This window comes from Molossus molossus, unplaced genomic scaffold (genome assembly GCF_014108415.1).
Source record: "Molossus molossus isolate mMolMol1 unplaced genomic scaffold, mMolMol1.p scaffold_m16_p_23, whole genome shotgun sequence".
NCBI classification, from domain to species: domain Eukaryota; kingdom Metazoa; phylum Chordata; class Mammalia; order Chiroptera; family Molossidae; genus Molossus; species Molossus molossus.
The window spans coordinates 11596174-11623493 of record NW_023425359.1 but is presented as its reverse complement, the minus strand read 5'-3'; the positions used below and the strand labels follow the sequence as shown (position 1 = coordinate 11623493).

The window sequence follows — 27320 nt, the reverse complement described above, 5'->3', positions numbered from 1 at the left end:
GATTACCTTGTCAAGAAAGTCCTTACAAGTAGCTCCTTCTTGGTTCAGCTGAAGAATCTTTTCTGCACAGGGCGTGTTTCATGATGATAAGCTATCATACCTCACCGTCCCCATAGGGCACTTGTGACCAAGTATACTGATAAGCACTTACATTTTCTCCCTGTGCTCCTTAGTAGATAAGCTAGGGTCATTCTGGGAATATGTAACCATATTTTCCTACTCAGTCAAACAGAAATTAAGATTTAAACTATGTAGTTGTCTTTAATAAGGCATGGGTTATTGAAAACGGTTGGTTAATGTTTGAGTGAGCTGTTCATTAAAATATGGTTTCAAGCCTTTTGCAGCTGAACTTTTCCAGCCTAAACCACCACCTGTAAACTTGGAAGAACTTGAAGAGTTAAACCAATTTATCCCCCTAAACTCAGGTCACACCAGTCACAACCCCCTCCCTTAAGGAAACACACATTTCTGCCATCATCTCTCCATTATGGTGACTGCTGTCCTGACTGTCTTTGTAAAGTGTCCCTAAGAGAGTAGGCTTTTGTTATATAACAAGGACCCTGTTGTGCACTTCCCAGTTAATAACTGATTATATTAGTACATCTATAAAAATGATTTTGTGTAAATTAAGTGGCTTGCTTTTAAGGTCTACTCCAAAAATTACAGAGTAGTTTGTTTTACATATTAAGCAAATGATGGACTTAAAACTAGTTTTGTTTAAATAATGCTATATTGGTTGTCTCAAAGTTGCTAATACTTTATAACAATTTAGTAAGCATTTATTAAATTTAGTGATTTATAGTAATTTAGAATTAAATAATTGTAATAGCAAATTAACATTTACCTAGGATCTAAAGAAATTTTTAAAAGACTAAGTTAAGACCAGTATGTTCTTTTGGTAAGTAATACACATTTTAGGATTCTTCTATCAGTATTGGTGATAAACTTACACAAGCATGAAATAATAAAGTATGTACCAGGAATTGTAACATTTTCAAAATGAAAAAAGATTGCAAACAACCTGGATACCTCTGTTATGAGACCAGTTTAAGAAATTGTCCACATAAAAAGGAATATGGTGCAGCTGTTAAAAGAATGAGATGGTTCTCTTTGCAAGGTTATGGAATGAGCTCTAAGATTTAAGTGAAAAAAGCAAGCTGCCCAGGTATATATAGTTTGCTAACATTTGCATGCATGGAATAAAACAGTATATAAATATGTGTTTGTATATACAAAATTATCTCTGAAAGGACACAAAAACCTGGTGGTACCGGGATGCCTGTCCAGGAAACAGGGACAGGGTCGGGGTGGAATCTGAGGAAGACTTCGCTTTTTACTGTGCATCCTCTGTGCCTTCCTGTCATGTGCAGATCTTTCCTATTACAAATGAATTGTAAGAATTAGTCACCTGTGCACTAATTGGTGGTATCGGGAAGGAGGTATTGCTGAACACACCTGGTTCTGTCTTCCTGTATCTTGGCATCCCCTGTCATCTTATACACCGTACACCATAGGTGTCACCACTGGCAAGCTGTTTGTATTTAAACATATATGACATACAGTAGCCTTCAAATGGAATGTTTTGCTTTGTGCAGTGCAAAACAGTGTAAATAGGCATTTGCTTTTTTGAAGGACTTACTTTCCGGCATTTTTGTGAATTCATAATTGGTAATGATTTGGTAAAATGTAAACAACATTCATTTTGACAAAAATTGTCTTGCTATCAAGTTAAACTAGTCATTCTCTGGAGACGCAGTTTTGATGGGTATTTGTTTAAATGTCCCACGAAGATGTCAAACTTTTTGTTGCTGTTAAACTTTTTGTTGGAAATATATTCCTAGTATGTGGTTTACTTAAAAATTTTGGTTAATATTGTATAGAAGTTTAAACCTATAATTAATTGATTTGTGTTTGCTCCCATTCTTTTTAAACTTAGAAATTAGAAAAATTAACCGGTCACTTAATATTGTCTGCTTTGTACCTAATTTTTATCATTTGACTTCAAAATTTGCTTTTATTGACTGTGTAGGCGTGAGCTTTTCCCAGAGTGGAAGTTTCACCATGGGTCAATAGTATGATTCTCAGTTTTAGAGGTTCTGTGACCCAGTGTATTACTTTATCCAGAGATGCGTAAACTTAAGGGATCTGTAACAAACCAAACTCAAAAGATTGATTTATACATTTAAAAATTTGAGTCTCAGGATAACCTGTATTTGAGGGAGTTTGTTGGGAGATTTCCAAGTTGATAAGTCCACGTAAGAATACACATTTCAGGTCGAAGTTGCTTGACACTCTCTTAGGACAATGGGAATTATATGAATATTTACATCAAGTTAGGGTAACTGGGTAGATGACTCTTTCTATTTTAGGGACTTTTTTGTTTTGTTTAGAATTCATGGATAATTAGTTACATTTCTGCATGTCCTACATAGTGACAAAAAGAGAATAACAAACTAATTGTTCCCTGTGCTTTTTCACTTTTTTCCCTCTTTTTAGCGGGCATATGTCTTCCTATCACCCAGAAGCCTGGATTCTCTAGTTCTCAGGTCCTGTCAGGAGTGATCACTCAAGTGTACTCCCGTGAGAAAAGGGGAGGGGACAGAAACTATTGTGAAGCCCCCGAAGAATAAGAATTCATGGCAGATGCTTGGGTTTCCTTAAGTTATATTGACATTTTAGCAGGAAATCATTAATTCACTTCGGAAGGAGACATATTACTTCTCATATTTATCGTCAGGTTCAATTTTCCCATCTTATATTTCAGGGAGGAAATAATGCTGGCCATACAGTTGTGGTAGATTCCGTGGAATATGATTTTCATCTTTTACCCAGTGGAATAATTAATCCAAATGTTACTGCATTCATTGGTAAGTAGAGAATGAACCACTTGGGAATTTTCCCTCCTAATTGATAATAGTGTTCATTTTTCATCATCAAACCGATTTCATTTTACTAATCAAATGATTAATCTTGACCTTGGTACCTTCTGGAATATACCTAAATTTGGCTATTTTACAACTCTTTTAAATCTTTCAGCACTAATACTTTCTAGAATGATTGCTTTGCATTTATCTGTGGTCATTGGCAATCTTAATTCTATCTATAAAGAGCTATTAGGTCATCAAATCAGTTTTTCAAACATTGTGATGCACAGTAAGAAAACAAGAAGTCTATGTTTCATAAATTAATTCTGAACCCTTATAACATATGACGCAATCTGATGTGTTATATTCTAATTTTTTATTTTTAAAAATGCTAGTCACAACCCACTAAATTGATTTTATTATCAGTAATAGGGTGTGATTCTCAGTTTGAAAGACATTGATCTAGAGTCTACTGTGACCTGGTTTAATTTGCATAAAACTACATAGCTAGTTTCTTTCAAAATAGTTATTTCACTTTGTTTCAAAGAAATTTTAGATTATATTGAGTGTGATTTTAGTGTTTTTATATTCTGTATGTTATGTTCTATTGTGTATTTACATTATACTACTGTTTAAAACTTGGAATACTTTCTGTGGTAACTCCTTGATAAATCAGAATGTCCTATAAATCAAAGTCCCTCAATCTTCTTTTCTAAATAAAGGATAATTGTAGATGTCTACATTTTAATATATGTGTATTGTCTATATTATAAGTATAGATGTTTAAGGTTGGGATTAATTTGTTTGTTTTGCTTTAGGAAATGGTGTGGTCATTCACCTACCAGGATTATTTGAGGAAGCAGAAAAAAATGTTAAGAAAGGAAAAGGTATGAAAAAATGAGACTACTTTGCCTGGTAACCAGTTATTTTTTGTGTGAAGTGTGTGTGTGTGTGTGTGTGTGTGTGTGTGTGTGTGTATTAAAAACTTTAATGTTGAAAGTATTACAGATGTCCCCCCTTTTCTCTCACATTGACACCCTTTATAAAGTTTTATCAGATCTCATGCCAGCCACTTAACATTTTTGTCTTATACTTTAAAATTCTAGGTTATTGTAGTACAGGTTTTTAAAATGTCAGTTGTTAAATTTTATTAATTCTAATCAGTATTTAAACAAAAGATAAACATAAAAAGGTTATTGTATAAGTCTTGATTACTTTACACATTGGTCATCTGTAAACTTTATCTTTAGGGAGCTAAAATTACTTACTAATTATTTACTGGCAAAACTCTAGGAAATTTGTGAGTTCATCTTGTCCTTTTTACTCAGGCTAGCGTACTCTTCTGCCCAAACCAGAAGGGAGCTTCGGGCAGCCAGGAAGCCACAGGAGCCCTTGCACACGGCCGGTCTTGTTCCCAGAGGCCTGCAGGGCCTTGGTGGCCACCACCCCGGGATACAAGAGGGTTGTTAGTCCCCTCCCTCCAACCGAGAGAAATGCTCCTTCTGTGATACGCATCTGTCCCATCTCCTTGAAGGACAATCTTGATTTCCTGCCTTTCCTAATCCCTTTTGGAGTTTTGGAAATCTGTTTACATTCAACTTGGCTACCTTGCTAGGGTTTGAGGAATTTGGCAATGCAAATAATACACAATCGAGGGAAATGTTAGTGTAGTTTCCCTTAGCTTAGCTCGCAGTTCTGTTATGTCATTCAGGTTTAAAAGTAGCAATCTGTCCTCAAGTGTTTCTGACAACTCAGTCTGACTTCACAGAACCCTGTCTTGCTACCATCTCTCTTGCCCCCTGCATGTTTGACCGGAGTATTGGTGCCCACTTTTTAAATTGGTCCGCTTGAGGTTCCCAGGCTGCTCTCTGCTTCCCTTCATTCTCTAAAACAACTTCCCTTTTCCTTCTGGCCTAACTAATCCAGCTGAATCCACTTTACTGAGTTTCGTTATAATGGTTTCTTTACAATATTGCCTAAGCTAACCTCAGAGTACATATTTACACGTCAAGCCAGCTGTAGAGGGGGAGGCTTCCTATTCTGGTTTATCTTTTCGCACATTACCAAGGAGATCCTCCTCTCTAATCTGCAAGGAATAACTTTAAAATAAATCTTTGGATATTAATCAAAATTGACAATTCAGCCCTGGCCAGTTTGGCTCAGCGGTTAGAGCATCGACCTGCGGTCCAGAGAGACCCCGGGTTGGTTCGCGCTAAGGGCACGTACCTCGGTTGCAGTTTGTCCCCGACCCTGGTTGGGTCTTGTGGGTGGCAGCCACTCAATCTGTCCCTTTCACATTGATGTTTCTCTCTCTCTCTCTCTTCTTCTTCTCTCTCCCTCCCACTTTATTTGAACAAAAAATGGAAGAAATGTCCTCGGGTGAGGATTAAAAAAAAATTGACAATTCATTTTTAATATCTAAAATTAGTTTTGAAAATGTTTGGAGTTTGGTGGCTTATCCTTAGAATGCAGATAGCCTGCAAAGGTGTACTGTCTTTAAAACTATATTTATTTAGCTTCATTTACATACTCATTCAACAGTTTTTTTGAACATTTATTGGATGACTGGCCCATGCTGTGAAACTTCACGGCCTGCTGTCAGGCATTCACCGTTAAATGGGGAGATCGATCGATCGATCTATCATCTATCTGTCTCTCTATCTTGTTACAGTTCAGTGTGCTCAGTGCAGTAATTGATAATACTTTGAAGCAATTAGTGAGGACATTTTATTATTTTGTTTAATCACACTTTTTATAATTGTCTTTTGGGAAAGGGTGCCATTCCCAAAGTTAGCAACTCCCTTTTCTCGGAATTCTCCCTCCGCTCCACACCTAACTCCTCTTCCCCCAGCTTCTGCAAGAACGTTATTGTATTCCATTTGCCGTTTGGGTTCCTAGAAGTATTTTATGTGGACAGAGCTGGCTGTGTTTGGAGTTTTTTAGAGCAAAACATGTAGAAAGAACGTGTGAATGGGTTTGTGTATATAATGAATGACAGGTGAGAAAATTCTTATTAAACATATTTCCTGTGCAGAAGAAAATATACGAAAGTGATTACTTTAGTGAAAAACACTTTAAACACTATATTTCTAAAGAAATTAAGATGAAAGAATTATTATATAAAATGTTCAATTAAATGTATTTTTTCTCCTTCCCTCTAGGTCTGGAAGGTTGGGAAAAAAGACTTATCATATCTGACAGAGCTCATATTGGTAAGGGGGACATAATGCCTTTATTTATAACTATCATTTTATCAGAACTTATCACATGAAAGCATTCTGCAACCAATTTTGTCTTTAATTTTAGTGAAAACTAAGTAGGGTGGATTATAGTAATTGGATTCCAAATACATAAAACCTTATTAATTTGTGTGTGTATTTTTGACAAGGGTTAGGCTAAAATTTGCCTTTTTCTCAAGGAAGAATTAGCTAGTCAAATGAATAACATAAGCAGTATTTCATGAGAATCTCTAATTCTGTTAAAAAAATTAGCTATATCAAAATGCAGAGAGCATTTATTTCCACACATTAATACTCATGTAAAAGTAGGTCTACCATCTGCAAATCTTTCGAGTAACTCTCTGTGTCTCAAATGTAATAATACTGCTTTTTAGATGATTCAGACATTATTCAGACTAGCTTTCTCTTCCATTATTTAGAACAAACTGGGTTCTAAGGTTAATTCAGCCACGACCAATAAATTTGAGGTTTGTTTCCCTATTATCCTATTGCTGAAGTGATTAAATCATTTATTAACAGTGGCATGATTAAGAGACAATAACTAGGAAAGAGAAAGAACTATAAACCTTGTAAGAAACTTATATGAGTCACAGAACTCTTACATTCGGCTTAAATACGAGTTTCTCCTGAGGCAGTTGCTGCTCTAGTTTTAACAGTGACCTCCGTTTAAGAGGCGGCCCTGTCAAAGTTCTTCAGGTAGCAGCCAAGTAAGCAAATTGAAACCCTTTGGGAAGAAAGCAAGGAAATTGTAAATCTTTCACTTTTGTTGGCTATTTTAAGCTTCTGATTTAAAAAAAATCAGCCCTGGCCGGTTTGGCTCAGTGGTTGAAGCGTTGGCCCACAGACCGAAGAGTCGAGGGTTTGAGTCTGGTCAAGGGCAGGTACCTTGGCTGCGGTTTGGTCCCTGACCCTGGTTGGGTTGTGTGGGAGGCAATCAATCAATGTGACTCTTTAACATGATGTTTCTCTCTCTCCGCCCCCCCCCCCCCTTTTCCCTCCTTCCCACTCTGTCTGAAAGTAAATGAAAAAATAACCTTGGTTGAGGATTTTTAAAAAAATCATCTCAGCCTGTCACCTATATAAAACATATTTTTTGCCCTGGCCGGTTTGGCTCAGCGGTTAGAGCATCAGCCTGCGGTCCTGAGAGACCCTGGTTCGGTTCCCGCTAAGGGCATGTACCTCGGTTGCAGTTTGTCCCCGGCCCTGGTCGGTCGTGCGGGTGGCAGCCACTCGATGTGTCCCTTTCACATCGATGTTTCTCTCTCTCTCTCTCTTCCTCTCTCTCCCTCCCACTCTACCTGAACAAAAAATGTCCTCGGGTGAGGATAAAAAATAAATAAATAAATAAAACTATTTTTTAGTTATTAACTTATCTTAGTAATTTAATTTTAAACTTTTATATGTCATCCCTATAGTGCTATAATATAGAAAGCAATACAGTGTTACTATTTTTTTCGTATTGACAGTCTCTTAGGTATGTCATGAAAAATGTATTTTTGTTCACTACTGTTACAGTATTTTTATCTGCTTACACTCACTAATGATTAACCTTGTACGTATTCTGTTACCATGAATATTGGGTTACCATCATCTTTAACGTCTTTTCCCTTCATGGGTCTCATATATGGCCTTTGGGTGCTCATTGCCCCTGTCTTGCGGCTCAGGTAGGTTCTGTGATACACGATGAAAGCCACGCTTGGCGTCAGAGCTTTCTCATGGCCCTCAGCATCTGCTGGGTGAACTTCAGGATCTTAACCTGAGCGCCACAATTTAGGGTTGCACAACAGGGTAATACCTAGTACATGCCCTTTGAGTGAATTACAGCCTTGACGTGCATAATCAGGTAGTTCGGCTATGGGTAGCTAGGTAACCATGCTGGTGATGTCAGCTTGTTGGAAAGAACATAGTAGTAAGAGTGACTTGTGTTCCTGTCTGGATTTTCCACCTTTCTTCCTCATTACAAGTGTTTTGGGTCTGTCACATGACAGGTTACATCCTTGGTGTATCACAGTGGTTAAGCAAGTTACGTAACTACTTTAGACTACAAACCAAAGAAAGCAGTAATGCAAAGGGATCAAAGGACCAAACTAATCGGACAGTAATGTGGTTTAAATCATAGCAAATGTGAATTAATTTTATAATTTTATTATATTTCTTTAATAATGATTTTTTCTTTTTTATACATTTATGTCCTTAAAGGAAAATTTCTCTGGTGGAGGAGGACTGAGTCCAGAGAGCAAAGCCCAGATTAATGTTATATGTTAGGCCCTGGCAGGTTTGGCTCAGCAGCTGGAGTGTCAGCCCACGGACTGGAGAGTCCCGGGTTCGGTTCCGCTAAGGGCACGTACCTCGGTTGCAGTTGGTCCCCAGCCCTAGTTGGAGTCATGTGGGTGGCAACCACTGGATGTGTCTCTCTCACATCGATCTTTCTCTCTCTCTTCCACCCTCTCTCCCTCCCACTCTATCTGAAGATAAATGCCAAAATGTCCTTGGGTGAGGATTTAAAAAAAAATCTGTGATAAAGGTGGATCTCATGTTATGTGGGCACAATAAAAAAAATACCTGAAAAAAATAAAGACCTGGGAAGGTATGAGAAACAAGCAAAGTGGATATTATATATACTGAGGCTCACACTGGACAGCATATAGCACAACATGAGTAGTATTAATAAAACTTAACTATAATAATAAAAAATAAATAATAAGGTGGTGTTGATAAGACTTAACATTGAAAGTGAACAATTACATTTAATTTTAAAAATTAGACCAAATCCTCGTGGTGGCATATTTTTGTTTTCAATATCCAGGCTATAGAAAACGGAGGGATATTCAGAACAACTTCAAAGACTGTTCTTTCAAAACCAGTAATAGTGGAGATCTTAAGGCTCTGTGCCACAGTGATGCTTTGTGAAAATAATTATTCTGATTATATTAATAGCTTGCTGGGGCCTAGAAAAACCTAACAAAAACATTAGCTCTCTGGCAAGGTACTAAATTACTTTCTGAAAAATATGCTTTCCATCAACCATTTATTTGTTGTTTGCCAGTTGCCTTTGTAACTTCTTTGAACATAGAAAATAAAAGATATTGAAATGTAAACACTCTTTTATTTAAAAGAAATGGCTTGCTCTAAGATCTCAATCCTGTCATTTGCAAAGTGATTTGCAAAGTCCAAGTTTGATGAAACAGCTCTTAAGAACTATTCTGGTCCTTAAAAAGTAGATAAGAAAGGCTATAGGCTGGACACCAAAAGAGGAACATGATAGTAAACTGATCCCGGTAGTATATACGATAGCTATGTATTGGCTGAGGCCTCGCATCCACACCTTAGAAATGAGTGAACATTTTAACATACCATGCAGTGAAGCAAGGTGTACAAAAAGATACACAGTTTGACCCCTTTAATCATTATCTACCTTATTATATGGAGCCTGCCTTGTGCCCTGAAAAGATTCTCTGTGAACCAAGGATGTGAGAAACCTGTGCAATGGAAAACCGTAAGATATTAATGAAGGAAATTAAAGAAGACACAAAAAAATGGAAAGCTATGTGTGCTCATGGACTGGAAGAATTAATATTAAACTGTCTATACTCTCAGTGCAATCCCTATCAAAACTCAAATGGCATTTTTTTTACAGAAATAGAACAAATAGTACTAAAATTCATATGGAATCATGAAAGACCTTGAACATCCAAAGGAATCTTGAGAAAGAAAAATAAAGCTGGAGGCATTACAGTCCCTGATTTCAGACTTTGTTACAAAGCTTCAGTAATGAAAACTATGGTATTGGCATAAAAACAGATGCACAGACCAATGGAATGGAATAGAGAGCTTTGGAATAAATCCATGCATATATTATAGTCAATGAATTTATGACCAAGGAGCCAAGAATATACATGGGTAAAAGACAGCGTGCTTAATAAATGGTGTTGGGAAAACTGGACAGCCACATACAAAGAATAAACTGGACCACGGTCTTACACTAGACCCAAAAATTAACTCAATGAGATTAAAGACTTGAGCGTAAGACCTGAAACCATCAAACTCCTAGAATAAAGCATAGTTCCTTCATATCTGTCTTGAGGCTGGAGTTAATCAGAGGGTAGTTTTAGGTCAGGTTTCCTAGAATTTTTCTAGTTTTACCATTTGTAACTACAATATTACAAATTTCAACTTATTTGGAAACAATCATTAGTGGAAAAAAGCCATGGTTAAATATACAAAAATGATTAAGTTGCACACTTTATTTTTTTGCTTTGTTCTGTAGATTTTTTTTATTGTAGTTGACATAAAATATTGTTTCAGGTGTGCACTTAGTGATTCAGCATCTATATAACCTCTGAAGTGATCACCATGACAGCTCTAGTAACCTATCACCGTACAGTTATTACAATATTGCTGACTATATTCCTTATGTTGTACATTACATGTGACTTACTTATTTTATAACTGGCAATTTGTACCTCGGAATCTCCTTCACCTTCCCAGCTATCCCCTCCTGCCCTTGACAGGAATTGAACCTGCAACTTACTGGTCCTCGGGCTGATGCTCTAACCGCTGAGCCAAACTGACCAGGGCTAATTTTATTCTTTATACATTTTAGATATTAACCCTTTGTCAGATATATCTTATTTTTTCTTTAGCAACAGAAAGCCATTGAGTTTTTAAAGCACAGGAGTGGTGACACCATATTTGTGTCTATGAAAGATGGCTTTGGCTACATTAAAAATTATGAATTAGAGGTGTCCAAGAGTGAAAATGGGCACACTCATTAGGAGGCTACAGTTTTAGTGAAAGATGATGGAGGGACTAGTGAGGGAAAAGAAGATGTCAAAATAATTCCTCATTTTCTGAAGTCCAGAACTTGAAAAAAAGAAGATATCTTCGTAAACAGAGCTTTATAGAATTGTTGGGTAGGGTGTTCCAAAACTACTGTCTTCGTGATTCATTTTTAAAATAGTGTAGATTGCAATAAATAGGAATGAATGCTCATATTTTTCTGTTAATATACCAGTTGACATCGTAACCTTTACTCCTACCATATTTGTGGCTTCTTAAAATGTATCTAATTTGTCATAATGAAGTTAGACTGAAGGGATTTATAACTTCAGTAATTTAAAATACAGTATGTTTTGCTTTCCTGTATTATATTTGTGTCAATAAAAACTGATCTTGTTTGTTTCCCTGCAGTGTTTGATTTCCATCAAGCAGCTGACGGTATCCAGGAGCAACAGAGACAAGAACAAGCAGGAAAGAAGTATGGTTTTTTTTTCTTCGTTTGTTTTTTGTTTTTGATGCAGTTGAAGCATATCTAGACCCTTATGCTTAAATTCTAGGCCAGAGGTTGAAGAAAAATAAGTATGAAAATATCTAGTTTAGATTTCAGAGAAAATCAATAGGATCGTGAAAAGAAACTTACAGGAAACAGCATAAACAGAAACTAGTCAGTCTGACCACAAGAATTGCATTTTTCTTGTCTAACTTAAAGCTTGTCTGATTTATTTTTAAGTTTGGGGACCACAAAGAAGGGCATTGGCCCAGTTTATTCTTCCAAAGCTGCTCGGAGTGGACTCAGGATGTGCGATCTTGTTTCTGATTTTGATGGCTTCTCTGAGAGGTAACTAACTTGTGTTTCTTTTTTTTTATCCTCACCCGAGGACATTTTTCCATTTTTTGTTCAGATAGAGTGGGAGGGAGAGAGAGAGAGAGAGAGAAACATCAACGTGAAAGGGACACACCAAGTGGTTGCCACCCATACAACCCAACCAGGGCCGGGGACAAACTGCAGCCGAGGTACGTGCTCTTAGCAGGAACCAAACCCGGGTCTCTCTGGACTACAAGGCCGATGCTCTAACTGCTGAGCCAAACCGGTCAGGGCTAACTTTTGTTTCAAAGTGGAAAGAGCAAATGGAACTTTAGAATTTTTGAAACTTAGGTTGCAGACTAGTAAGATCAGTGTTCTTGTTCATTAGCAGTGTTTGGCATTTTTGTTTTATTTAAAAATGTTAAAATTATTTTTGTTACATCTTAATTTCAGATGAAAAGTAGCATGATGATATCATAGCAGCACTCCTAGGAAGACAAAACACAAATTATGTTTAAAGAAACCTGTATAATGACTCAGTGATGGGGAGTTAGTTGGTTGCATTTAGTAACAGGTATCGTGTATCCTATCCACGTCCAGTCAGCGGTTTGTCCACACTGTCAGTGCGCCCGCCAGTGGGGCCATTAGAGACCGATTGCTAATGTCTGCCTCTGTCTCTTATTTATTTATTTTTAATCCTCACCCGAGGACATTTTTCTATTTATCTTCAGATAGAATGGGAGGGAAGGAGAGAGAGGAAGAGAGAGAGAAACATTGATGTGAGAGAAACACATCGACTGGTTGCCTCCTGCATGACCCCGACTAGAGCTGGGGACAAACTGCAACCTAGGTACGTGCCCTTGACTGGAATTGAACCTGCAACTCTGGTCTGCGGGGCCCACGCCCTAACTCCTGAGCCAAACCGTCCAGGGCTGCCTCTGTCTCTTTTAAAAGCATCATGTACACCAGTAGAATATAATTAATTCAGATACAAGTCTCATGGTTATAGATTTCAGTTATTTTCCTCCTACACACATATAACCTTAATTTTATGACTGATATTCCTAAACTTCAGTAAAAAATATTTTGAGTGTATCATTTATTCATATGACAGATCTCCTTTATTAGATTTTATTTTTCTGAATGTAACTTCATTCTGGGATTAATTTGTTAGATCACTCATCTACAGAAACTATTTGAATCATGATATTATTCAGAATATTTTAAAGAGAGCTAATGTCTTGATTTATCCATATTTTTCAGAGCTAATGTCTTGATTTTTTTTTGTATTTCTCAGGTTCAAAGTTCTGGCAAATCAATACAAATCTATATACCCCACTTTGGAAATAGACATTGAAGGTGAATTACAAAAACTCAAGGTAATGCTTTCGAACTGTTTTAATGTCCTTTTAAAAACATGTTTGCCAAATTGACAGCTAGAGCTTTCGTTCATTCAGGCTTTGTGTTAGGAGTTGAAAATATAGGAATGAAGAATAAATGGCCCTGGCTGGTTTGGCTCAGTGGTAGAGCGTCGGCCTGCGGTCCAGAGAGACCCGGGTTCGGTTCCCGCTAAGGGCATGTACTTCGGTTGCAGTTTGTCCCCATCCCTGGTTGGGTCGTGCAGGTGGCAGCCACTCGATGTGTCCCTTTGCCCTTTTTAAATCTAAAAGCATATGGTATGTTTGAGTAACCTCACATGACATGGTTTAAACAAAATATTGAGTGGGGAGCAGGGAACAGGAATAAAGTACTTGAGAACAAAGTTAGACAAGTAGGGGCCAAATCATAGATCTTATATTGGTCTTACGTGCCAGTAGCCAAGGACTTAAATGGGAATTTAGCTTTTATCCTGGAGATAATGAAAAAACTATTGAATAATTTTGAGCAGAATAAAGACTAGATTGGTATTATATTAAAATATCACTCATAGCAGTGTGGAGGATAATCAGCAAAGGGACAAGTGAGACAGAACTCTGCGAGCCAACCAGCCCATGGAGGGATACCCGATAGAATCAGTCCCTTAAGAGACAAATAAGGTAATTGGCCAAAGATTAGGCCCAAGGTGGCAACTGTGAGGTGACAGTGGTTCCTGAGTTAGTCAGTAGTCAAGTCTCCTCTGTTCCACCTCTCCATTCCTCCATTCCTGGTGAGCTTTAAACTGCTTCCTGTGTATCTGATTGTTCCTCCTCCTCGTCTATAAATAAGTATAAATATCAATTCCAGAACTGAATAGAAGTTTCCAAACCTCATATGCTATTCTAAAACGGTTGCAGACCTTAGGTCTGTCCACTTATTAAATTCCTAAATAAAAAAAGAAAGACTTCCAAGAAACAGTCTAAATTGGATTTCAGTGTATTGATTGTTGCTTAGAATAGATTGCCATTTTCTTTTCATTCTGTCATGCAGCATTTATTTTAAATTTATTATTAGCCTTGGAAATATTTACAGTGTTGTTGTTTTTTTTAATTGATTTTTAAGGGAGAGGGAGAGAGAGATCGAAACATCGATGAGAGAAAGAAGCATCAACATTGATTAGCTGCCTCCTGCATGACCCCTACTGGGGATCGAGCCTACAACTTGGACATGTGCCCTAACTGGGAATCGAACCAGCGACCTCTCGGTGCATGGTAGGATGCTCAATCCACTGAGCCACACCAGCCAGGCGGAAATATTTATGTACTAAAGTATGGATATGGCTTTTCAGTTCCATTTTATACATGTTCCATGCGAATGTAAAGTGAATGAATAATAATGAACAAAATTGGGTAAAAAGATTATTGATAGGTGATATATGTTGAACCAGATCTTTAAGGGACAGGGATATGATGATGAGTTGGTCATTTAGGTATACACAATGGACTAAAACAGGAGTGAGCATGAAATTGGAGACCAGAGCCAAGAGGGGACCATAGTTTCATCAGGGGGTAGAACACACTTTGGTAAATTCGTGAGTAGAGCTTGGAATTTCTATTCTAGTCTGGCTAAATACTTAAACATAGTTGAAACTAGCTTTTATTGGAGTTATACTGTAGGCATTGGGGCAACTCTTTTTTATAGTACATATTTATTTATCCTCACCCGAGGATTTTTTTCTATTTATCTTCAGGTAGGAAGAGAAAGAGAGGGAGAGAGAAACATTGATGTGAGAGGGACACATCAACTGGTTGCCTCCTGCACGACTTCGACCAGGGCCAGGGACGAACCACCATCTAGGTACGTGCCCTTGGCTGGAATCAAACCTGGGACTCATTGGTCTGCGGGCCAACGTTCTACTGCTGAGCCAAACTGGCCAGGGCTATATTATATTTTTTTTTTTTTATCCTCACCAGAGGACATTTTTTTGTTCAGATAGAGTGGGAGGGAGAGAGAGGAAGAGAAAGAGAGAAACATTGATGTGAAAGGGACACATCGAGTGGCTACCTCCCACATGCACGACCCAACCAGGGCCGGGGACAAACTGCAACTGAGGTACATGCCCTTAGCAGGAACCGAACCCGGGTCTCTCTGGACTGCAGGCTGACGCTCTAACTACTGAGCCAAACTGGCCAGGGCTATATTATATTTTTAGTTGAAGTGTACAATTAAGCAGTATTATTAACTTAAATATGTTTTGAGAAAGTTTTATATTGCTCATTTGCAAAATAGTACTGGGTATTGTTTACTAGTACTACTGAGATATTTTCTATAATGCAGTATAATGGAAGAAGAATATTAGCAATTGATTATTGATATTTTCACACTTGACCCTCACCACATTTTGAGAAACTTATTTTGAGATGCAAACTTCAAAACTCATGGTTACATGGATTATAAATGCAGCTTTTTAAATACTTCACAAAATATAAAGTTGTAATAAGATCAGGTCTTTTAATTTTCTTGCGCCGATTCATGAAGTATGAGTACTTGGCTATTCGGAAGACTGTCATCTTATTTGCAGTGGGGTTAATGCAGAACCTTTGAATTTTATTGTATCTCTACTTTTCTCGAGCTAGTGTGTCTTTTCTGGTGCTGGAGAGTCATCACGAGAGACCAGAGGTGGTCCCTGTGCTGCAGCAGGGTGGCACCGCCACCTGTCCCTTTCTGCCTTGCATCTGTCACTTCTCACGTCAATAGTCAGGGAACTTTTACTCATGCTGGTTACACTATATATTTATTAGCATATATTGACATTGGTTTTTGTCTTTGCATATAGGGCTATATGGAAAGGATTAAACCCATGGTGAGAGATGGAGTCTATTTCCTGTATGAGGCCCTACACGGTCCACCAAAGAAAATCTTGGTAGAAGGTGCAAATGCAGCACTTCTAGACATTGATTTTGGTGAGTGAGATACGACTTGGGGGGGCTTGACTGAGCCCTAAAGTACTTAAGATATAAATAATTCATGTTGGCATTAGGGGTTTAAAACAAGGCTTTTAGCTTGTATACATATTCAGGAGTTGGGGAAGTTTGTCATCTTATACTGATGTTTTTTGTTTGTTTTGTTTTTTTAAGGTAAACACAATACATACATTAAGTTTTGTTGTCCATTAGAAAAGTCAAATTAATATTTGGTTCATTGAGTTTGAAATTCTATAAATTGTGATTTTTATTGTTTGGTTCACAGTTCAATTCCAGACCTCATTTCCTTAAGAAGACTAGATAAATTCTGTGGAAGGACCTTTGTCTTTAATTCAGGCTTTAGAAAAAATATCAGGGACTAATATACATTGTTATTAAACGTGTATTCTAAGACCTGTGGAAGTCTGTTTAATTAACTATCTGAGCATGAAATTCTGAGTGGATTTAGAGCATTTCCTCAATCTTCAAAAAGTTAACACTTAACATCTTCAAACTATTGCCTCATCAGTTTATTGGCCTTCGCATCTAAACATGATCACTCAGGATAAGTCTGATTGTTCTCAGCTCTCATTGATATTTCATTGGCTTTTGACTCCAAGTAAACCAGTTAAAGAAGGTGTATTTCTATGTAGTAATACATAGAATGTATCATGTAGATATGTATATATATTTTTTACTCCTCACCGAGGACGTGCACTGATTTGAGAGAGAGAGAAGTGTCAATCGGCTGCCTCCTGCACGGGCCCCACCAGGGATTGAGCCTTACTCTGGGCATGTGCCCTGGCCGAGAATTGAACCAGCGGCATTTTTGTGATAGGAGGACGCCCCACCAATTGAGCCACACCGGCCAGGGCTAGATACATGTATATACTTTTGGATACCATAATATGTCCATCCAATCTGTGAAGAAAGAGTTTGTGATTAGCACAGTGAATGATTTTAAGTATGAGGAGGATCTTGGGTCGGGGACCACTCTTAGTTTACTCTTGTCATTGCTGGGATGATTCTTGGAACAGACATGAAAAGGCTGGAAAATGCTCAAGTACCATGAGACTTCTAGCATACTGTTGTCACTGCGGGTTGCTGCTGTACCCTACTTTACTACTTGTATCAATAAATTTGTTTTAAACTAACAGGAGAGTGTTAGAATACGCAGATTCCAAACCTACACGGTAGAGTAACAACACGGAATCCCTAGCGGTACACTAGGTGTCCCTGCCGCGCAGGGTGAGGACGTGCATGCACTCGCGGAGCTCACGCCAGGGTAAGCCCTGCAGGTGCAGCTCTGACCACCATCCCATCCACGTCTGTTGGAGACCGAGCATGTACTCACATGGGAAGTTACATAGTAATTCTGTTTTAAAATAAACTCTATCTTTGTGTGTATATTTAATACGTGTTTCTCTTTTTAGGAACTTACCCTTTTGTAACCTCCTCAAACTGCACTGTTGGAGGTGTTTGCACTGGGTTGGGTATGCCCCCTCAGAATGTTGGAGAAGTGTATGGAGTTGTGAAAGCTTACACAACTAGAGTTGGTATTGGTGCCTTTCCTACGGAGCAAGATAACGTAAGCTTCTTTCTCAGTGAATCTAATTCAGAAGTTTTAAAAATTTTTTTTTTTTTTCCTTAATGAGTTCATGTCTTCTGTGCATTTCACTTAAGTTGCAAGACTGATCAGAGCAACATTTAAAAAAATGTCTGCACACCTTTATCGGCAGTGGCAGCAGATGGGCAACGAAAGAGGAGGGATTAGAGGGTACTTGGAGGTCATTGTCATTGCAAGCTAAAGGAAGGTGGGTTTATGAAAGGGGTTGAGATAGTGCAGGTGGAAGAAATGACAGCTGCCTTTCACTAAGAGCTTACTAGGAGACAAGGGCGAGGAAAGTGATCTCCTGACATTGTCTAATCATGGCCAACACTTCATGGTGGTGACCCGGGCCTGGTGCTGTTTAAGGGCTGTATACGGAGAAGCCCTTTGGATCCTCACAACAGCTCAGGGAGCTGGGTAGTGACACTCTCTGTCCCCATTGGACACATGAGGAAACTAAGGCACAGAGAACTGCAGTAACCTGCCCCAGGTCACACAACTAGGGCTGGGAATCAAACATGGCAAAGCAAAAATTTAAAAAATACATAATTATAACAATGTCAGAAAATAAGAGGTAAGGAAATGATGGCTTTCCTTAGGAAGGTGTAAATTATGGAATAGATTAGATAGGAAAGTTAGGTTGTAGAAAGTGGCCGTAGCTTAGGTCTTTGGGCATTGTTTTCAACCTTGTTCTCTTCAAAAGGTCATTATGATATCAACAAGCACTTACTAGATGAAAGTTTGCCTTATGGTTTTCAGGAAATCATCAAACTACACTTGCTCTTCAAACAGTTGGCTTAAGTTGTCTGTTTTAATAAATACTGACAATTTAGTTTTTAATGTGCAGTATTTATATTTTGTATATATTAACATAAATTTTAGAATTGATCTCTATGACCTCATAAAAAAATATTGGTTTTAAAATCGGTTAAAATTGAAGCCAAAAGTAGATCTATCCCAAATAATGCCTCCTTCACATAAAATCTATCATCTCTATAGAATTCTATCTTCAACTGAGTTATTTTCTGAAAGATATATATATATTTTTTATCTTCATTTGAGGATATTTTTCCATTTATCTTCAGATGGGGCGGGGTAGAGAGAGAAACATTGACATAGGGGACACATTGACTCGTTGCCTCCTGCATGACCCCTTCCAGGGCCGGGGACGAACTGCAACCAAGGTACATGCCCATAGCGGGAACCGAACTTGTGACTCATTAGTCCTCAGGCCGACGCTTTAACCACTGAGCCATACTGGCCAGGGCAAGATATTTATCTCAAAGAGACTCTGACTTGCTGTTATACAATCATAAGTATAATTTTACTAGATTGATAGCATTAGTATTCTAATTCTAAAGTTCTATTTTCTGTTCCCTAGGAAATTGGAAACTTATTACAAACAAGGGGTGGAGAGTTTGGTGTAACTACTGGAAGGAAAAGAAGATGTGGCTGGTTGGACCTCGTTTTGCTTAAATATGCTCATATGATTAATGGATTTACTGCGTGAGTATTCGTAGAAACATTTATTTCAGGAAATTATAGGACCATGACCACAGGTTAAATTTTGCAAAATGCACACTCGAGGCCGGACCCCAACAGAAAAATTTCTCTCTCTAACCTCTAATTTCAGTGTCCTTTACTCAGGCAGCTGTCTCACAAATCTGTGTTGATCATAAGAAGTTACGCAAGAGGGTGTAGATCAGTGAAAATCTGTTACTAGAAAAGTAACTTACTAGTAGATTAGTTGTCATTGTTTATTATGAGGGAAATTCAGCAGTATATTGGGTGATTGTGGTTTATATGTGGCATGCTTTAAAATAAAATCCTAACCAGTTTTTAGAATTGCTTTGGGACCTTTTAGCTTTGTATGAATTTTCCTTTACTCCCTCATCAAGTTAGATGATAGAACCTTTAAGAGTTTGCTGTTTTAATGTTGTCTTTTCTTCCAAAATTAGGTTGGCACTTACCAAATTGGATATTTTGGACATGTTTACAGAAATCAAAGTTGGAGTTGCTTACAAGTTAGATGGTGAAATTATACCTCATTTTCCAGGTATTTTTTTTCTTTTAGGCTATGTATAAAGAATATTCTTAGGTGAATATATTAGAGGAATTTCATAAAACTCTTATGTCTAATTTATGATAAATAGCCACCTGGTTGTTATGTCCTTTGTGAATAGTGCACGTGTATTCACCTATTATTGACGTTTGTTTCATAACTGCCCTGCCTGTGGGTGCTGGGTTGCGGCAAGTGAACCGAAAAGAGGAAAGAAGAACTGGAATCTCTGAGCCCAGTTATGCTGCTCCTGAATCTCACCTTCCTCAGTTTGTACGGCATTCCTCCTCCCTGGGGCAGCGTAGGAGAGAAGAGTCCTGCTTGTCAGGGTGCGCAGGTCCCAACACACCAGCCCGCCCTGTCCTTCGAGCCGCCGAAGTGGTTTTCTCCAGCCTCTAACCTGTGTCTAAAGTGGATGGATGTAGGGAGACTTCCTGCTTGAGGAAGTGGTATTTTTGTTTGTTTTTTTCCCACACATATCTTTAGTTAAATGATTTCAGTTACTCAGGAAGTTCTGTAAATGTTTCCAGCTTCCAGAAATAGGAACTGTTCATTTGTTTAGCGATCTTATAAGACTGGGAGTATGCAAATAAAGGAATATTGACTAGCTTCATGAAGCTTGGTAGGCTGGTAGCTTTGTGACTTGCTAATGACAACCAGTCAGTGGGAATTGAGGATAACTGCAAGTTCTTAGAAATGTGTAAAGTCATTGTCTGTTAGTCTGACCTCTGGGCCATCTCCAGTTTGGTTTCTCTTTGGCTACTCTTTTCCTTGATTCTGAATCACTGTTTCTGTGTCTGATGACATTGTTTGAATATTGGACATTGTGGATAATATGTTGTAGGGACTCAGATTCTGTTATCTTCCTCTGGAGAGTATTGGTTCTTGTGTTAGGGGACAATTAAATTCCTGGATGATCATCTTGAACTTATATAGCCTCGTTTTATGCTTTGTTAGTATAGTTATGTGGAAGCCCAAGGTGTTTCCCAAACTTCTCCAACCTAGTGTGAACCAGTTTCCAAATTGTCTCCTCTGTGAATCTTGGCAGAGCTTAGTTTTTGGACTCCATTATGGTGTCTGTAGTAAATTTTACTCTAGAGTGTGGCTTTTACTTTTAATGAGCACCTTTGTTGGTGGCTCAGCTGGATGTCTGGAGAGTTAACGAGGTGTAAAGAGATTTCTAGTCTGGCAGTGCTGTGCTGCAGTGTCCCCTGTCCCTTCCCTCTACCAGCACCTCTGGAATCTTTGTCCCACGCACCTATCCTGTAACCCTCCAGTGGTCCCATTCTTTGCATGTAAAGTTGAAATTGAGCCATGGGACATTCACACGGCCTTCTGGGGTGGGGGCTGGGGTCCCTCTAAATATAGCTCCCTCCCCTCTGACACTTGACCTTGATAATTCTAGCTGTTTCAGCTTACTTAAAATCTGACACCTGCCTTCTCAGGTCGGTGGGGCCACTTCTCTGCCGACTCCAGTGACTTGACTTCCATGGTCAGGAACTTGTCCCTAGGCAGAGAGTAGAGTAGTTTCAAGTCTCGCTTGTGAGTTTGCTTTCTCTCAGAAACCACGGTTTTGTGCTGCTGTTGTCCATCACCTGGAAAGAGTTGTCATATATCTTGGCCAGTTTCACAGTTTATGATGGGAGTTACTCCATCATGACTGGAAATAGAAGCCCCACTGAGTTTCTTGATTCCTTCTATCATCTACTACGAGCAGTTCCGGCATTTTACTTACTGTGGCTCATCACTTTCCCTAAGCTTCGAAGAACATTCCTAGCAGTGTGTTCTCATCATGAGTCATGGGAGAGCACTCCCATAGCAGTCTCCTCTCTTATTTGACTTTGTCTTCCACCACACACTGCGCCCATGATCCAGCAGCACGCTCCTTGGTGCCTAGTGGTAGATGTTGGCTCAGTCCTACGGATCGTTCAGCAGGTAGTCCCTTTGCTTCCTTGGCAGGCCCAGCGCTTCCTTGACCACGTTATGTTGTGACTTGACCCTAGATGTTGTTTGCTGGTCAGGAGGGGAGGTAACGGTAGGTCCCGAGAGGCGCGTGCTGCCTTGTGAGGCCGAGGGCTCAAGTGCATGGCAGCTGACCATTGTATGTGCACTGTTCTCAAAGGGCGTAATGACCATGTGGCTGTGTATCATGAACTATACAGAGCTTTATGAAATCGCGTCATTCCCAAGCAAGGGGAAGCCTTAGCCTTCCACGGGAAGTAGTAGGTCGTTCTGCAGGCCTTCAGAAAATCTAGGGATTCAGGATTTTTCAGTGCATCAGCCCAGATGTCTCATCCAAAGGCTCAGGGTTCCACTTTTCCCAAACAGGGTTCTGATCTTGTCATAGCAGATTTGCCAGATTTGAGAATACAACTTTCTCTGGTGCTCTGCTCTTTGTATGACAGTCCTGAACCCGAGCCTCAGCTTCTCTTGCTCTCTCATGTAGGCGATGAGATGCTCTTGAGAAGTGCAGCCAACGAGGTCCTGACTTTCACACTTACTTAAACTGATGAAAGAGTCTGAGTCTTCCATTGGCTCTCCCCGGGTCATGAATGGCCTCCATCTAGAGCCATCCGATTCATTGTTTCCTTGTGCTTTTCTCAATGCTTCAGATGTTGCCAGCGCTGTATCTCCACCAGCGGGGCATCCCAGGTCACCTCCCATGAAAGTTTTAACAGCTGCGCTCCTACAACATGCCAGAGACTATCCATGCTCTGCCTACCACCACTGATGGTCCTCACTGCCGGCCAGCTGGCCGCGTCCGGCCTCAAGGCCCCATTCTAGAGCCTTCTTCCTCACACCCTCCTGGCACCAACTGGCAGGCTCTGCTAGAGGTTCCGTGCAGGTGTTTTGTTCAGTGCTCTGAGCAACAGTGTCTGGGAGTGAGAAGCAGGATTAGGCAGAGGGAGAAGTTCAACTGCAAAGTAGTTACATAAAAAGCCCTTAGCTGGTCCCATGGGGAGCCTCCCACAGCTGAGGGAATGCATATCTCAGTCCTGAAGAGGAAATGTGCACATAGTGCAGTGTCCACCATACTGTCTCGGCAGAGGAACTGGCCTGATTTTAGAACATTTTCAGCTTCCATTAGGGGATACAGAGAAAATGGTTTTAGGTGAGAGTCATGAAGGAAGGTTCCATCTAAGCTTTTGTACAGTCACAAAAAACAATAGATTTCCCAGATGAGAGCAAGTCTGCAGGCCTTCTTTCTGTGAGATTGCTACATTATACCGATCCATGGTGTAGACATTGGAAAAGCTCTAAGAATCAAAAGTTTTAAGTTTGGCACTGAAACTCATTTGACAGCAAAACCTGACTTGAACTGATGTTGAAACGAATAATCTACCTGCTTAAAGTGAATAATCCTGTGTTGCTGTAGAAATATGTTTGATTATAAAATACCACCCCAGCGGTACTGTTTTATGTTTCTAAACTCTGAAAACTTCTAAATTCCTAAATGCATCTGGCTTCAAAGATTTTTATAAGAGATTGTGAACCTGTGAGATACCAGAAAATTGTTTGGCAATAGGCAGTGTACCCCACGAACTGATACACTTACTCTTTAACTTTCAGCAAACCAGGAAGTCTTAAATAAGGTTGAAGTTCAGTATAAGACTCTTCCAGGATGGAACGTAGACATATCGAATGCAAGGGCATTTAAAGAGCTACCCGTTAATGCACAAAATTATGTTCGGTTTATTGAAGATGAGCTTCAAATTCCAGGTGAATATAAATACTTTATGAACAACTATCTTTCCTTTGTCTACCTTTGAAATAGAACAAAAGATTATTATTCATATAGTACTTGTGATTTTCATAGATGCCCAGGAAGAGTAAAATACTTTTATTCCTTAGAGTAAATATAGTCATCTTTCTTTAATCCTTCATATGCCTGAAGACAATAGATTACCTCTCACCATTTTTGACCCTGTCTTAATTCTCTGCTAGTCTGTTTTTTACCCTGACATTGATTCTTGTTTCTTTCGCCCTCTTAATAACAAATCTTTTTGTGTCTTCATCACCACCAAAAATAGTTTGTGGTTTTTTCATTTGGGGTTAAACCACCCTTGGGAGTTGGGGGAGTTTCCTGAATAGACTTTAGAAAATAATAGGTACAGAAAATAGGAACTGTAATTTGAAAAAAATATAAGAGAAGAATAAAAAGTAAAACTTCTTTATTAAAAAACAAACGTCAGCTGGCCAGGGAATTAGGCATGCCGTGTCATGGCTGTGACTAGTGTGGAGCCTTCCTTTAACACATTGTGTTTTCCCTGTTACGTGCACTGATGGGGATTTGAGACACAAAGGGGAGTGGGTGGGAGGCACCCTCCACACATCTATTATCCTGATTTTACACTGTGGTTCATCTCAAACATGAATCTTCTTTTCCATATTGCTAGCTGCCCCTTCTAGCTTGATGTCAAATTCAGTAAACTCACTCCTGTTAGTCAACATCTTTTGAAATATAAACAACAGTGAATTTAACAATGAAGTCTATAAAATACCATAAGATTTACCCATGAGGTGCAGATAGTTAGAGAGGTCCATAGGTTGATACAGTAGGCAATTCCTAAGGCTGTGCAAGTTAAAACAGTATTCTCTTCCAGATATTTCTACTTTCATGAGATATAAAAGTTACCCTGACACTTCGGTATTATCTTAGCATCCTCCACTCATCAAAGGTGCTTGTCTTTTGTCGTTATTAGGAACTTAATCAAAGGTTCTTTAGGTCTCTGCTGGTTTGGGCCAGTATTTTCATCCTAATTATTAGGAATTGAGGAAGTGTAAATATCGTGCAATTGAAACAGGAAATAGTAAGGCAAACTACTCTGTGCTGGATCTCAACTGCACATTTTAATGCTTTAGAAATTGGCACAATCTGCTAATAGAACAAAAGGTAACCAAAGACACATAGGGTAAAGTTAAATGGTAACAATGAGAAAAGTGGGGGGTCTGTTAATCGCAAAGATTCAATGTTATAAATGAATTAATACAGTTATACTTTTTCTCTTCCATTCGCAGTTAAATGGATTGGTGTAGGGAAATCCAGAGAGTCTATGATTCAACTCTTCTAAGGATTTCCAGTTACGCAAGAAACACTCCTTAAGAGGGGGGGCAAGGACTTTCTTAAATATGTCATTTCTGAGCTGCACATTTCAAGAGTAAAGACATTGACGTGTGTTGTAAGCCCCGCGGGTGTTCCAGGCTTGAAGATGGCTGACTGGTGTGGAGGTAAGCTCGGCGAATTCCAGTGTCAGTTTCCTTGGCTGGCATAATTGCCGAAATCATCTGTTGCTCCTGCTGCTCATGGTGCCACATTTTCTTTAATGTTTAGTAATAGTATAATCCATGTTGTTTGAAACCTATAGTAGAATTCTTTCTATGTAGTTCTTCATTATTGTCATTGTGTTCATAGGTTTTACCTCTATTAAATGGTAAGAACAATTAATGCAGTTTTGCACAAATATTTTTACATTCTGGTCATTCAGTTCTGTCATTATAATCTTTGCTGTTAGAAAATTGATGAGAGGAGTTCTGTAAACTTTTGTAATGCTATCAATTCTGTTTAAATTGTGAACTGTTTATTTTCTGCTGAGGCCATTGCAAATTCAAGCTTTGGTGGGGGGAGGGTGATATATTCATGGGTCCTTTAATTTGTACAGAACACAAAACTTATTTCTCTCTATAAATTATTTAATACATTGAACATTTAATTAAATGTTCAAAGAGAAAAGGTGTTCCCTAAAACAGTACTCTTAATATTAAAAAAGTCATTAAAAGATCTATTGTGATATTCAGTGAATATTTTTTTTTAATTTCCCATGTTAACTCTGAAATGTATCACTTTCCTGTTTTATCTTACATTATTTCTAAATCTAGTGGATTGCTTCTTCAACATTGTGCCTGCTGGTATGCCTATAAAATCATTCTGTAAGTGTCCAAATGAACTCAAATTGTTGGTCATGCCTTTATTTCTCTTTTCTTGGGGGGAAAAAAGGTGTCATTTTAACAGTTAGGCTTCACATATTGTGTTGTAGATTATCCTTCAGTGAACTATTTAAAATGTTTAAATTAGGTGCCACTTAAATTTATTTTATTATACCATCAATAGCTGATTAAAAAGAACCAGATATTTCTAGTACATTCTGTGCACTGTGTTCTGTGCTGCCAAGAGCGTGACGGTGAACTGGTCTACCCGAGCAGGGGCTGCGCTCCTGCAGTGTGGGCGAGGCGGCGAGAGGGCAGACACAGGGCCTTTGAAATCCTCCACGTGTCTTATCTTCCCTAGATGTATGTTAGTAATACTTAGTTCAAGAAAAATTTTAAAATAAGAACTATGTTGGCGTCAATAAATAAAAAGGATAATACAGATGATCTTACAAGCCCACTACTGATCAATAATGATCTTTATATTAGAAGATAATTTATATTTAATATATAATAAATAATTTTTATTCTAATGGTTAAGTTGAATCGGCTTTTATTTAGTTAATTCTCACCTGAGGATATTTTTTCCATTGATTTTTTTTTTTTAGAGAGAGTGGAAGGAAAGGGAGGGAAGGGAGGAGAGAGAGAAACATTGATGTGAGAGAGACGCATCATTTGGTTGCCACCTGCATGCGCCCCAACTGGGGCCAGGGATTGAACCTGTGACCCTGTGGTGCTCAGGCCGACGCTCTAACCACTGGCCAGGGCTTGAATCGGCTTTTATTTCTCCTTACTCTTTCTTTCTACTTGGACTTTAAATTAGATTAGCTACCCAGAGATGAAAGCTCTATTAGCATGTTGAAGTCCACATTCTTATCTGGCTGTAAGCATTGCCTTATGAAACATTTTTATCAATGGTCCAGAGGCAGATATAAAGAACCCATTCTCTGAGTCAGGAATGCTCTTGTTTTTTTTTGTAACCAAAAAAATGTAACTCTCATATTGATGTTGATATTTACTTATTTTTGGAGTGATTCTCTTTCATATCTCTTTAAAAATGAGCTGTTTGCTAATTAAATTGGTTAAGAGAGAGGATCTGTTTTTCAGATATCATTTAGTCTTTAAAATAATAGATAACTGAATTAAAATAATAAATCTTTACTGACTGAGTATATACAGTAGTCCCTCCTTTATCCATAGGAGAAATGTTCTGAGACCCCTAGTGGGTCACTGAAACCACAGATAGTACCAAACCTTATACATACTAAGTTTTTTCTTATACGTACATACCTATGATAAAATTTAATTTATATATTAGGAACAGTAAGAAATCAACAAAACTAATAATAAAATAGAACAATCATAACAACATACTGTAATAAACTATTACAAGAGCCCTGGCTGGGTTGCTCAATCAGTTAGAGTGTTGTCCCATAAGCCAAAGTTGTGGGTTTGATCCATGGAGTAAGGGCACATACAAGAAGCAACCAATGATTGCATAAATAAGTGGAGCAACAAATCGATGTCTCTCTCTCTCTCTCTCTCTCTCTCTCTCTCTCTCTCTCTATCTCTGCCTTCCTTTAAAATCAATAAACAGCCTTGGCCAGTTGCTCAGTGGTTAGAGTGTCAGCCCATGGACCAGAGTCCCACGGTTCCCGCTAAGGGCACGTACCTCAGTTGTAGTTTGTCCCCGGCCCTGGTTGGGGTCCTGTGGGTGGTAG

At 38.7% G+C, this 27320-nt stretch overlaps 1 protein-coding gene across 4 annotated transcripts in view; it reads left to right on the top strand.

Moving 5' to 3' along the window:
* The window catches only part of ADSS2 (adenylosuccinate synthase 2), a 35908-nt gene extending 10095 nt beyond the window's left edge, over window positions 1-25813 (top strand). Inside the window, exons 2-14 of one of the 4 annotated variants that reach the window (XR_004961404.1) lie at window positions 2765-2867; window positions 3683-3751; window positions 6026-6076; window positions 11294-11360; window positions 11613-11720; window positions 12985-13066; window positions 15880-16006; window positions 17440-17594; window positions 18997-19121; window positions 19574-19671; window positions 23245-23394; window positions 24694-24903; window positions 25552-25772. Coding sequence is in view for 3 of the 4 variants with exons in the window: in XM_036277378.1 (XP_036133271.1) it covers window positions 2765-2867; window positions 3683-3751; window positions 6026-6076; window positions 11294-11360; window positions 11613-11720; window positions 12985-13066; window positions 15880-16006; window positions 17440-17594; window positions 18997-19121; window positions 19574-19671; window positions 23245-23394; window positions 24694-24746 (1188 nt within the window). In the remaining variant the exon portion in view is untranslated. Of the gene's footprint in view, window positions 1-2764; window positions 2868-3682; window positions 3752-6025; window positions 6077-9768; window positions 10004-11293; window positions 11361-11612; window positions 11721-12984; window positions 13067-15879; window positions 16007-17439; window positions 17595-18996; window positions 19122-19573; window positions 19672-23244; window positions 23395-24693 lie in introns of those variants that run through there. The other 3 variants (XM_036277378.1, XM_036277379.1, XM_036277380.1) reach the window with 3 other exon arrangements.
* Window positions 25814-27320: the final 1507 nt, after the last annotated feature.